This window comes from Stegodyphus dumicola, chromosome 8, assembly GCF_044657685.1.
Source record: "Stegodyphus dumicola isolate Sdum_Otavi_A_Nest chromosome 8, ASM4465768v1".
NCBI classification, from domain to species: Eukaryota; Metazoa; Arthropoda; class Arachnida; order Araneae; family Eresidae; genus Stegodyphus; species Stegodyphus dumicola.
In genome coordinates, this window is record NC_140775.1 from 141511449 (window position 1) to 141526255 (window position 14807).

The window sequence follows — 14807 nt, forward strand, 5'->3', positions numbered from 1 at the left end:
ATGAATTTTCAACATATTTTTTATTTTAATTAATTTCATATAATTACCAAAACTTGTTGATGCTATCTACCAGACAACTGGATTATTTTTTAATTTTTCACTTTGTATTTGTTCATGCTTTTTAGTTTGGCCGTCAGTCTGTGTCTGTTGATTTAGCTGTGTACAAGAGGTTTTAGTCATGGCCAGAATAATGATAAATGCAGCAGATAGGTTGCATATTAGATCACTAGAACTTCGGAAAGCACAACTAGCTTGATAGCTATAACATCATCATTTTTGATGAATAATTTCTTGGACTTTTTTTGGAGGGGTTACACAACAATTTCATATATGCGTATCACTTCTTCGAATAATTGATGAAGGCAGCAAAGAGATTAATTATGTGCGTGTGAAGCTAAAAAGGCAGAAAAGTTATTGCATATTCACAGCTGGGATATTTATATATTTAGCTTCTTTGTTTGAGTTTCAAATGGTGCTTGACAAAAGTTCTACAACACTACGAACCACTGCAGATGAAACGATGTAAGTGGCACAGCACAACAGCACAGATTCCAGAACAATTATGCAACCGACACAGAATGAGGAAATAAAAGGGCTGCTGCAAATTAAATTATAAATTATATATATATATATATACATATATAAACCAATAACACATACCATAATATCACAAACATCATTTACAGATTTTCCTCTCAATTCCAAGCCATTTACTTCAAGAATCTCATCACCTTCATGAAGTAAACCTAAAATATGAGTTTCATATCAAAATTCAGCCTGTTCAGAGAAAGCAAATTCAATGTAAAATCTTAGCATTTCAATAAATCTATTTGCAGGCTAGAGCAAATGAAATCTAATAAAACCTTGAATCATACCACTTTTTTCTGCAACTCCACCTTTGACAATACGACCTACAACAACAGCTTCTCCATCATTCTTAACAGTAGCACCCTACAAAGAAACACAATTTCAGTCAAAATATTTGTTTAATTAATTTTCCCTCAGATTTATTATTTAAAAATAAGAGAGTATTGTTTATTTTCATAATCTATAAATCATAACAATAAATCTAGCTTGAAGTTGTTTTCTATGCTTGAAGTTGTTTTCTTGTAAAAACCAATAGCAGTTGAAAACAGAGCAGTTTTTTAAATGCATTTCAAGTAATTTTTATCTACCTCAAATTCTGTACTATTTCAGCTTAATAAATATTTAGCACTTCATTTCCTAAACACAAGTAATTAAGTCAAAATATTATAAATTCATTTGTTAATATAATTTCCACATGCTTTTCTTAGCAAATAGGCATTAATGTAGGAGCTAAACAAATTAATAAACATCAGAATGAAAACAATACAAATGAATTATCAATGTTTTTAACTAAGATGATATAGTTTATTGAAATTATTCAATAAATTAACCTCCTGCCAGTTAGTCTGAATACCTGCACCTTTGAAAGGAATGACAAATTATACAAAAATCTATCAATAAGAACAGACTTTACAGCACTCTGTGGTAGAACATCATAATTATTTAGAATTAAAGCTCATTTATTTTTTCATAAATACACTAATTACTTTCAAAGGTGGCCACTACTTAAAGATTTACTATATTTGGTTAATGTTTCACTTTCCTTAATAAATTTTACTTTTAACCCTTACTTGTAAAAATGAAAGTGCATAAACACATATGACATGCACAGAGAACATACATTACAGATGGCAGTCACAATTAATTTTAAAATTATCATTTTTATAAAATAAAAGAGATGAAAAAAATATATGCACATACATATACACATATGCATTACCAGTGGCTCAGTTGTTTTATCTATGCGGACAATTTTTATGCTTTCTTCTGTATACTGTGAAACCCTTGACAGCAATTCCTCCTCTTCTGATATTTCAGGTGTGATTTGACTTGCAGCAACTTTATCATGGCAAAACATAAAATTTTCAAATTGAGGTTTCCCAAGGATATGTAAGAGTTCTTTTGCATCTTTGGATGGAACATCCTGTAATGCTCTCACAACCTAAGAACAGCATTTATAATTTTATTTTGAATTCTGTGTTATATATCATTTAAGTAATTTAATGCAAATTTCTGTTTAAATGACAGTTTAATAATATTAAAAGTCTTGCATTTTTAATCAGAAATCTCAAAACTGCACTTAAGAAATAAAGAATCTTACAATTAAAACTCTTAATTCTATAAAATACAAGTTTCTCAAGAAATAAAATTATGTGTTTCAGTATTATCATTTTATTTCACAAAATGTAAAAGAAGGGGGGAATTAACCTCTAATTTAATGCTTACTGAATATTTATTTCATTTTATGCTAGAAAGTTAACCTTACTACAGAGAAACATTGAAGCTAATCAGGCTAATTCTTAAAACATACTACCATTAACATTTTATTTCAAAGCATGGTTTTATTTAATTTTTTCCAAAAAATAGTTTACATTTAAAGATTAATGGAAAATATCATCATATACAAAGAAAATAATTATTTTATCTCTTCATTACAAATTACACAACCTTTTTCACTGTGTTCGTCACTGCACATGGCATTTGAGCACGCTGCAGTCTATTGCCATTTAGAATAAGGACAGAATGCACAAAGTGTCCTCTTATTTGACTTCTCTTCTACTTGACAATGCCTTGGATCGTTCACATTAAAACTGCATATATCATTTTGTAGAGAGTGGCTCAAAGTTGGAATCATAAGTATAAGACATCTAGCCAAGATTTGATAAATTCAGTGCTTACACCTCTCGTAAATTTTTGTTGGTAAGAAATACTTTCTCTTTTCTTATAAGCATTGTGACAATAAATAATGTAGGAATTTCTGAAAGCTGTATTTAAAATTTAATAAAAATTACAAAGAGGCCATCTCCTTGTATTTTGGCTGCAAGACACAGCAGTAGATCTGATCAAAAGTATCCACACTATCTTTTGCAGAATTATAAAAGTCTTTAATATCCAATTTGTTACTTTCTGCATGTATGAATTTACCATTAGATATGTTGTTGAAGAAAGAACTACTTTATTTGGCCTGTGCTTTGTAAGACAGGAGAGTTATTTTGCCTTCTTTTATATCTTTTACACTCAGATGTTCATCTGGAATTTATCAGTTATTCTTTGGTGATGTTCTAACTATGATGAGTTTAAAAGGTGGTTTCAAAAGCTCAGTGGCTAATGATACAGATGTAAAGCAATTATCCATGGTTATATTATGATTTGATCCATGTATGAATTAAATTAACTTTTCAGAAATATTCAGCTTATGGAAGCCCTAGAATTTGTATGCTATTCAATGTAAGCTAATCATTCGTAAAATTTACAAACATGACTCGCTTTGTTACTGAATAAGTGGAAAGGTGTTTCAAGGTTAAATAAGGTTACACAAAAGGACAAACCATTTATCCACAGGGGAGTAGGAGAATTTATGAAACAAGGCAAGTGAAGTTGTAAAATTAAGGAAAGATTAGCTTTCTACGGCTACCACCAAAGGCTGCAGATAAAAACAAAAGCAAAATAATATGATGAGAGAGAAAATGAATATTACGAAATAAAAAGGAATAACTGTCTAGTTTTTCTATCCCTTTTCTCAATAACTATTTTACTTATAGTTTTGATCACTTCTGTGAGGCAATTCGTGCTTGAACTTGTTTTCTTGTGATAACCAATAGCAGTTGAAAACAGAGCAGTTTTTTAAATGCATTTCAAGTAATTTTTATCTACCTCAAATTCTGTACTATTTCAGCTTAATAAATATTTAGCACTTCATTTCCTAAACACAAGTAATTAAGTCAATATTATAAATTCATTTGTTAATATAATTTCCACATGCTTTTCTTAGCAAATAGGCATTAATGTAGGAGCTAAACAAATTAATAAACATCAGAATGAAAACAATACAAATGAATTATCAATATGTTTTTAACTAAGATGATATAGTTTATTGAAATTATTCAATAAATTAACCTCCTGCCAGTTAGTCTGAATACCTGCATCTTTGAAAGGAATGACAAATTATACAAAAATCTATCAATAAGAACAGACTTTACAGCACTCTGTGGTAGAACATCATAATTATTTAGAATTCACAAGTATGTATGTGTGTGTGTTCATTGAAATTTGATACTTGTAGACACATAAAAATTTTAAAAGGAGATGCATACTAATTTTACACTTACTTCTAATGATATAACCTGAGCATCTGTACAAACAGGAGAAGGCAGGCACTTGAAACAACACAAATCTTGAATTTTATTATGCAAGGTTAACAGGGATTGAAACTCCTGATTATGTAATAATTTCTCTAAATCCAGAAGGCTTTCATCAAAACCCGTTTTTGATAAGAGAGTTTCTACATTTTGAAGCATGTCCAGTAGTTCAGATGGTTCTACAGGAAGGGGGAAAAAATACATTTATAGACACATACTTTCATCAAATAATTCAGCTATGCTAATACATTGAGCATTTTAACAGGTTTAATTTAACTAATAAATTTATTTTAAAATTACACATAAATAAAAAGGGTTATAAAGAGAAACTATCAATCTTGGGAAAATCAGCTACGGCTGAATTAATCTTCACTTTCCTTTTCCTATAAGGAAAGATCTAAAAATTCAAAATGTAAAAGGATGTCAAGAACTTCATTTCAGGTATCAGTTATAGATAACTTTTATTTCTTGGCAATTAATACTATTTTGAATTTAATTTTCATTAAATCATTTCACAAATTTTTAATCTTCATTTGAATTATGGCTACTATGGCACCTCTCCATAACAGCTTGCATCTAAGCTAGAGAGACCTAACCTATTGTGCAAATGCTCACAAATGCATCAATTTGGAGCTGATGAGCCAGCAATGCAATAATGGGTACTTTTCCGTTTTGCCGGCGCAAGCGATAAAGTCGCCAATAATGGTACAACCGATGCCAAACGGAATATTCTCGCTGGTAACCTTTTAAGCCTCATTTTCAAAACAAGTCGCAGCTTTTTCTTATCAGATTGATTGTTTCTTTCAATACTGGCATATAATTACATAGAATTTTTATCAAATAGTTCAGTTTTATGTCTAAGGCCATTTTCGGTAATTAAGTCAATCAGGATGCAATCACAGCGCTTAACCCGAAGCCGAAAATACAGAAAAGGTAAAGTCAAGGGTTAAATTCATCAATTCTAACGAGAATGCATTAGCGAAGTAAAGCATTGCAGTTTTACATAATTTCTGAGTAAGCTATTCGTACGAATTGAAATATTTCTTGCATTTAAACTTGTGTTCCAAATTAAGATTTAACTTGAAATTAATGTAGATAATTACTGAGAGCATTAGATTTTTGTAGAGTAGTTTACGTGAGATGAGATCGCTTGGTGTCACGTGATATAAACACCGGCGAATCAGGATGTTGAACCATGAAAGCATAGTAAATTCTTAAATTAATGTCTTTTTACAAATTTATTGTCTTTATTTATTGGCTTTTTATAAAATTTTAAGCGATATTAAAATGTTTATGCCTTCAAAAAAGGAATTCTTAGAACTAACATTTTTTTAATATTTTTTATGTGTATACTGTATGTTGTCGCCAATAAAGTCTGCTTGGCGAGATTTGCGCCGGCGAAACGGAAAAGTACCCAATAATGTAATTTCATAATCCTTGCAAAAATAATTAACTTCGTTAGGTCGATAAAATGGGGCTGAATACTAATTTAAAACTAAAAATTACTCATTTAATACTTACAAATATATTCTAAATAATTTTTTCAGAAGTGTAGCTGCTAGAACCTCCAGATATATGACAAGACTTAAAATTTAGTCATAATTTTGCTTTGATTTAAGTGTTCATTTGTATAAGAGTACTTCCATTTTACATTTCGACTAAATTAATAGTCATTCAACTATCACTTCCTTATTTTATATTAGTTACAAAGTTCAGAACTTACTGAATTTTGACTGTGTGTTCAATTCCAGATGCATTTTACAGAATAATTCACCTTATTCTAACTGTTGGAATATAGTGAATTATAGCGCTAATTTCGCATATTTAAACAACTGGAATAAGCAGTTAATTATATAAACGTAGAATAACGTCATCGCTACAAAAAAACTACAAAAATTTTCATAATTAATGAAACTACTGTTTTATCCCATAAAACAAAAATACACGGCAAATATAAAATAAATATATGAAATTATGGTACGAATGAAGAAAAACGATTTTAGATAAGACCAAAATAAAGCGAAGTTATGATTAATAATGAACAGAGAGTTATACACAAATCAATTATCAATTTTGACAGCAAGCAATTATAATTTTAATTAAAAAAATTTATTTAAAAAATTAAATATATGACAATTAAAATCTTTTATGCTTAAAATGTACCAAATATACAATATTCCATGCTAAATAGCTGTAACCGAATCCATAAAAATGGCTTTTAAATTCCTCGTACGAAGTGAAGGAAGTACTGTAATCGCGAAAAATTTCTATCGTATTTCAACGGAAATATCCATTCTGACCCTTCCCGAATCAATTTTGACTATTTTTCTTGCATGGCGTCTGTCTGTACGGACAGAATAAAGACCTTTTTTTAAACGGATTGTAAAATAGATTTAAACTTTTTTTTTTCCTCCCGTGACGTCGGTAAGTATGTATGTATCTCGAATAACTGAAACAATTAGCCGAAGAGCGTTGAAATTTTGTATATGGGACTGCTATAACATCCAGTTGTACATCTTCCTTTTTTAGTGCAAACGGCAGTACCAAAACTTCCTTTATCAGGCTTAAGTCCTAACCTGGCCTTTATTTTCCAAATCGTTCGTCGTAACCACATACCTCCAGTTATAGAAGTGGTTAAAATGCCGAAAATATTCATGCTTTGGTAATGTCAAACTTAAAAGGAAATAATTTCGGACAAATAACGAAATCTAACTTTTAATGCGGTCTTCCGCTTCCCATACTTATATTTAGAAACGCTTACTTTATACTGCTTGTGAAAAAAAATTATGGGAAATTTGACTCACGGAACGACAAATATATTTTTACTGTGATATTTAATTCCAAAATTTGCAATTTCTGACGTCATTTTCAAGTTGCCTTGAGAATCGGTTATTTAAGCTAAGACTAATTTGAGGAAATAAGTTTAAATGAAGTATAGTAAAAAATGTGTGCGAGATTTTTTAAGATATTTTTACACAAATATTATTCTATCAATCCCTATTGAAGCTTAAACTTGGAAATCGGTAACTGAATTGCGCAAGTAAAATCAGCTATAAACTCAAATATTACCATGAGTGTTTCATTATGCGTATTTCTGCACAGATAAAAGGTTATAATTATTTTTCAATTCGGAGATAAGAGAAACAAATTATGTTTTCGTCACTTATAATCTTTACGAGTAAATCACGAATCAACTTTTACACGCTAAAATTTGATTTACTAACAGGAAAACAGTACGTATTTTTAAAAAAATTCTCGAACTTACAATTTAAGATGGAACCATATAGCGTTCTGATCACGAAGGGAATTAGAAATGCAATAAATTGGTTAATATAAAATAAAAATACGATAAAAGCATTACAATTTTTTATCCACCACTCAAATATTCTATTAAAGTCAAAAGAGTAGCTCTAAATTAATATGACCTATTTTAGATTCATACGAACCGAGTCAAAAAGTGAACATGTTAAAAAGTAATAATAATAAAAGTAGCGCTTTTGGTTAGACTTTTGAAGCAAAAGATCATTCACATTCAATAAAAATTTTAGGAGACAAAACTTTCCAATCTTAAATATTCTTCTTAAATGTGTCATTTTATCTTTCGTTGTAAACAAAAATAAAAATCTCAAAGTCCTAAAATAAATTTTAACAAAGAGAAGTTTGAAGCCACAATCATTCATCTAAAACTTACTTTTCGAAGTGAAAGTCTCATTTAAGGCGAAAATTTTATGCTTAATTTACATCCATAATTTAAATTATGTTTATTCATATATACCAACAATTTAATAAGAACTTTCTTTTCAACTATCAGATATAACTTTAAACACACACACACACACACACACACACACAAAAAAAAAAAAAAAAAAAAAAAAAAAATCGATGATTTATTGTAAGTGTTTTATGTTACAGCGAAATTTCGCCGTAATTAATCCAAATAAATTAAAAATTAAATTTATTCTACACCTTAAATAGAAATTAAAATTCTGAAATAACAGTTCATAAAGGAAATGCTTATGCTATTGAAGAACTGAATTTTCACACATTTCAGCGACGGAATAAAACGGTGGTAACAAATAAAACTTAAACATAACTTTAACAAGCACGATTCATTAACTATAGAAAACACACCATTTCCAACAGTAACAAGAGTTCGATAATAAAAAATTCCAAGCTATCACCAAAGCAATGACATAAAGGCAGAACATAAATTTGATTGCAAAAAAAATCTTAATATACAGATAACCGACAATAGTAACAACTTCTTTTAGAACATTATAACAACACTAAACTACGATTCTCGTATTTCTATCGTTGAAATTGCAAAACAGAAATATATATACATAAAGAAAACACCCATATATCATTCCTAGCTTAGAAAGTCAGCTCGGCAATTTCAATCCTATGGTACAGCCGGTTTTGGCATCGTATTACAAGACCGCGAAAGAACTTGCAGACACGCACAACTGCAGTCAATTTTAACTTGATACTTATAGGGCAGATCCCAGATGACCCTTTCACTTGAACTCTGAGGCCACCGAAGGGTTATCGGGTAACAAAGAAAAGTGAAGTGGTGGTCACGATGTTTTTGTTCAGTTCGAGGTATGAGAAAGTACTTTCTCAAACGATAGCACCGAAAAACGAAATGGCAACTTATTTTTCTACTTTGAGTAGTACATAATTTTAATTCACTGAGATAGCTGTTTAAACTATTTTAACAATTTGATAACGTTATTCTTCTGAAGGTAGGCGTAGCATGATACTTTGATGAAGTTTACCAAATATATCCAGAAAATTAGTCTATTTTCGAAACTTCTATTACCAATCAATATTTCAAAGTAAACATTTTTCTTTCTCGCTGAAGTAGATTAAAAACAAAAATAACGGCATCTGTCTACAAACAAAACATCGTCGAAATTTCTATTACCAATCAATATTTTGAAAAAGAAAAATTATTTCCGCTGAAGAAGATTAGAAACAAAAATAAAGGCATCTGTCTACAAACAAAACATCATGTATTAAATCTAACATAAACAACAGAATTATTTGTCATACAATAAACAATCTCCAAAAAAAATTTCCTTCTCTTATTCGAAATACATGTCGGAAGGGAGGGTGACTACAATTTGAAAACATTCGATAACAATTTAATACATCCCAAAACAGAAATTCACTATTAAGAATGTTTGAAAAAATTTTTAGAATACAAAAAAATGTAAATTAATCTTCGTATTCAAATTTCAGTTTAAAATCTGAAACATTTTTAAGCTAAGCAGTTTCAATATTTCTGTGGATTAAGAATTAATAAAAACGAACTATTCAGAACAGCCATTCAGTAACAGATGTGTATCTCAGACTGCACGCTTAATTAATAAAGAAAAGAATTATTCAAGACATAGCTGCAATATACGGAACACAGCTTAAGCACGACGCTTGCAAGTATATTTTCTTGCAAGCGCAGTAGCAACTATTCCTGTTTCGGAGAGCATGAAATTCGGTTAGAGAACATAACACATTTTACAATTTGTTAAAGAGAAACATTTAATTAGACAAAGCAACTCGAGAATATAGGCGATTTTATATCAGATTCAGTTTCTTAAGACACAGATGAGTTGCAGAAAATTTTCTTTCAATTTCTTTCCCACTCCCATCCAAGCATGTGTATCTACAGTTTACATTATGAATAAAAAACAATTTAATTTGAAATTTCGCCATGATAGTCATTCATTTCAGAATAATATCATAAGCTAATAACTGGAAAAGTGCACTATAGTGACTTACTTAAGGATATAATATGCAACACCCATTCCATTTTGATCAGCAGTATTTCAGGGATCACTTATTAACCCACTCTTGCGATGGCTTTCAGATCCATTTCACACCTCCAATTCATTCCGAGTGATTGAGAAATTACACAAATTTTACTGTCTTATTCAAAAGGCGAACCGCCACACAAAGACTGATAATCAGGTTCAATAATAACATACATGAGGCTCTGATGAACGTGAGGCGTATGCTCGTGTGCGTATGTTTGTAATAATTGTGCGTAATTTTTAAGTCATCCGGTTAACCTTTGATATGGGAAAAGGAACCACCTGAAAACAGAGACGAGTTTTGCTGAAATTTAGAATTTCGTTTTTTCGGGTCACTTCTGCATCTTGCCTAGTCTTTTTTTTTTTTTTTTTTTTTTTTTTGAACACTAAACTGTTGCAATTTCATTCACCTGGATCATCAATATCACCCTAAGGCGGAACTGAGTTAATTTTTTGGGGAGAACTTAGCATTCTAGGCTTAGTATTAGTATGTATTTATGTTAATTCTTAAAATAATTCTATCCCATCTGTATGTGCTGTAATTTTTTTTTAAAAATTGGGGGAATTGTTCAAAAAAAGGGGGGACCGAAATGTTACTCAACTATTTCGTCAAATTCTATTGAGAAATTGAACTTAGTGAAACGAAATTTTTAATTATGCTATGTACTTTATTTTCTAAAATTTAAACGTATCTTCTTAACATATAGCAGATTTATTTTTTATGTACTTTACTTTCTAAAATTTAAACGTATCTTCTTAACAAATAGCAGATTTATTTTTTATGTACTTTACTTTCTAAAATTTAAACGTTTCTTCTTAACAAATAGCAGATTTACTTTTTATGTACTTTACTTTCTAAAATTTAAACGTATCTTCTTAACAAATAGCAGATTTATTTTTTATGTACTTTATTTTCTAAAATTTAAACGTATCTTCTTAACAAATAGCAGATTTATTTTTTATGTACTTTATTTTCTAAAATTTAAACGTATCTTCTTAACAAATAGCAGATTTATTTTTTATGTACTTTATTTTCTAAAATTTAAACGTATCTTCTTAACAAATAGCAAATTTATTTTTTATGTATTTTATTTTCTAAAATTTAACTGTATCTTTTCAACAAATAGCAAATTTATTTTTTAAAACTTATCTTCCAGCAGCTGTGGGGAAGATCGTTCCCGGGAGTAACAATCACTTTCCCTTAAAAAGTTCTTTCCTAGGCTTTGCCATAATCCAGATACCTTAAGCTAAAATTTATTTTTCTTAAATGAATATTTAAATCTTTGCCTCAATTAAAAACTTGCAATATTATTTTTCTCTTATTATGTTTCTTCTTTTTAAAGGAGAAGAATTTAATCCTTTGAGATTTAGAACGATCTTTAACTTCCTCAGCTTTAAATCTCGGTCAAAATAAGGTAAGGAGTCGAAACCATTACGGAAAATATCACTATCTTCTTTTCCAATCTATTTTGAATTGCAAATTAGGTGAGATATCGCTTCTGCAGTTATTACGCTATAAATCTTCCACCTACTAAATTTCAATCACTAGCGGAGGCTGATTATCTGAGTTCAAGCATTGATATTTTGGCGCAGTCACTATTCTATAAATACAGACGATTTGTTTATCTATTTCTGGCTAACAGCTACACGCAGTTTTAATTTTCATCGATTTCAAAATTTTTAATGCTTAAAGTTTCCTTCTTCCTTTCCAGTAGTTAGTATTTATTTACTGATACAAAAACATGAAATAGAAGTAAAAATATTACTTGTTTCTTTTCCTGCTCACAAAACAATGCGCAGAAATCTGCTTAAAATATTTTTCGGTATGAAAAAGGATGTCTGATAAGCTCTATGATCATGTGATGATTTGTAAGAGCTTTATTTTTTACCACGAAATTTCAAACCTTCGAAGTTTTATTTCCAACAACAATGTTTCATCCCTGTTTCCTTTTCCTCCACTATGTTTTGCACGAAGACCATTCCCCCTTGCGTTGCTCAGCAAAGTTTTCGTGCGCAATGTTACACGTCTTAAAAGAAACCACTACGCAGTAGCGTATATGTGTAGCTTACACGAAATGATCAGTTCCATCATTAGCATTTTCAGTCTGATAATAATTCTGATGAGAATCAGCCAAAAAACACATTGCTCTTTTTTCCCGTTAAAAAGAAATTTCCATCGTTTCCAGAAGCTGAGAGTATACAGTCGTTTCATTTTCGAAAAGATCCTTTGCAGTGTAAGATACTGCAACTTCAATGACCAAAGAACTCATCTTGATCGATTACAGACGCATGTCTTTAATACAATCATTTCCTTCAAGTTTCGTTTTGAAAATCCTGCCATTCTATTTTTACTTCCTCGCACAAAGTAAAGGAAGTGTTGTAACTGCAAAAATTTTCGGGTGTTATATTTCAAAGAAAATATCCATTTTCACAACTATCGAATGCAATTTAGTTTTTGTGGGATATCTGTACGTAAGGACAGAATAAAGGCCTCTTTTTCCCAAAACGAGTTGCAAAAAGATTCAAAATGGATTCAAAAGAGATTTTTTGCGTGACGTCTGTACGTACGAGTACGTATATACGTATCGCATAACTCAAAAACGAGAAGCCTCAGAACGTTGCAATTTTGTATAAAGAACTGCTGTAACGTTGTTGTGCACCTCCATTAACGGTTGCAATCGGCAGCACCAAAATTATATATATATATACCCACTCTTGTTACTCGGCTCCGTGAACACAGTTTTTTAGTTGTTGATAAATTGTGCATTTTTTTGCTTTAAAAATGATTGAATTGCGTTGTTCTTATCTTCCGATTAAGGTTTTTATGCGTTTAGTTAATCTGCATGTAACAGTTGTAGAATTATCAACAATTTAAAAGTTGTTTAAGTGCAACTACGCCTAATTTTTTCCCCCATAGCAGCCATATGTGTTTACATTTGAAACTTGGCAGAATAGTGAATTAAATCAGTTTCTGCACCTTAAGTGTCTTTTTGCTGAGTGGGACCAAACGTAAACTTTCAGTTTTGTGCACTAAAAAGCCTGCCTTCTTGCCCGCTGGCCGAAGCATCAATATACTCAGTTCAATGACATCTTCATTTTGACAACGCATTATCAAGATCGAGATAGCAGAACATGTGACACCCATTCGCTAATTTCTTCAACAAGAATTTAGAAAGATAAATAAGTTTCGAGCAATAGAACAACATAGTAAATGGTATTTTGTTTATATAATTCAAATACGTTGAAATCAAAGATACTCACTATAAATTCTGGTAAGCTCTGTTGGTTCGCCATCAGGATTTTCGCTTACCAATCGACCATCAACTGCATGATTTCTAGCAGCTCCAGCATCTCCTTCTTCCAACTGAAAACCCGAGTTTTCCATACCACCCCTCTTCTCCAACGCTCTAAGTTTTTGTGAACTTCGAAGAGATGACCTCAAGAATTCCTCTTCACGTGCAAGACGATCTTCATCTTCTTTTCTCTTAGAAAGTTCTTCCTAAATTACAACAACAGATTACACATCTGCCTGAATACGACACTTATACAACATAATATGTCACAACGCACTTTACCAACCTGATATTTCCGTATTCTTTCCATGCGTTCCGAATCACTGTAATTAAACACAGTTTCGTTTTTAAATGCTGATCCGTTCAAATCTTCTTTCGATTTTGACGTTCGGACTAACTCAGATATTCTTGGCGTGGGAGGCGTCCTTTTCTCAGACGACGTATCTGGATTACCATCTTGAGCTGACACAGATCGAACGTGGTTGCTAGATTTTTCAGCAGAGTAGTCTGAGCTAAAACGATACTGGCCTTTCTTCTTGAGACTACAAGTTTCTGGTGTGCTGGGAGGCTTTTTTCGAGGCGGAGGATAACGCGGTGCTGTTTTAGTAACACCAACGAAAGAATCTGGTACATCTACAGCCATCTCCCGATGTCGAGTGGCCGTTTGCACCAAGGCCATCGAATTGTTATTATTATGGCTACTGTTGTTATTGTTAATAATCGCAACGCTGGAAGCAATCTTTGGATCTTTCATGGCATCTTTCGTGATGGCGTCTTCTATAACAGTGGGAATGAATGTCTCTGTTGCCGCTGGACTTACGATGATTTCTTTGATTTCAAAATCTGAAAAAAAGAAAAGATCAGGATATAAGTAACTGAGCACAAACGTAGCAGTAGCAAATTATTTTCCGGAATGTTTACCTAATTTAAAACTACTGCGATAACTTTATTTTCTAACAATCATAAAGAATTCCAAATCTCATCTATCCAGCGAATACTTTCAAAAATTAATTTTTTGACAAAAATCAGCTCATTGTAATACATACTAAAAGACCCACAATGAACCAGCCCGTTCCATTGGATAGCCGAGTCCCAGAAGAAAATGCTTAAGTTTCAGAGTGTGATCTACGCATTCTGATAATACAAGCTACATACAGAGGCGAATGGGATTGAAAGTCTAGGCACTGTGTTTCCCGTCTTTCGTCAAGACACAATGGTGCCATACAGCAAAAGTTCTGCCACCTTTTTCAAGTCGATAACCGCTCGTCAAGATACGTTTGGTTTATTTGAATATTTCAAAGGATTCGAGAGCAATCTACCTAAGGAAAATGATGCCTTCGTGGAGGACTTTTTAAGGGAACCTGACATGGACATTTTAAGGGAAACTGACATGACAGGGAAAGTTACACATGGCGAAAACCAAAAAAACGCCCATACAACCAAGCCCGTTTGCCGAGATTCGAACCGCGGACCGA

General features: G+C 31.3%; 1 protein-coding gene across 2 annotated transcripts in view; it reads right to left on the reverse strand.

The window, feature by feature from the left end:
• Positions 1-14807, reverse strand: part of LOC118198575 (protein PALS1-like) — a 311959-nt gene that overhangs the window by 38680 nt on the left and 258472 nt on the right. For both annotated transcript variants that reach the window (XM_085822507.1, XM_085822508.1), the window contains 6 exons: positions 13619-14175; positions 13301-13538; positions 4197-4405; positions 1808-2029; positions 876-951; positions 661-746 (listed from right to left, as the gene is read on the reverse strand). In XM_085822507.1, the coding sequence (XP_085678633.1) occupies positions 661-746; positions 876-951; positions 1808-2029; positions 4197-4405; positions 13301-13538; positions 13619-14175 (1388 nt within the window). The remainder of the gene's footprint in view (positions 1-660; positions 747-875; positions 952-1807; positions 2030-4196; positions 4406-13300; positions 13539-13618; positions 14176-14807) is intronic.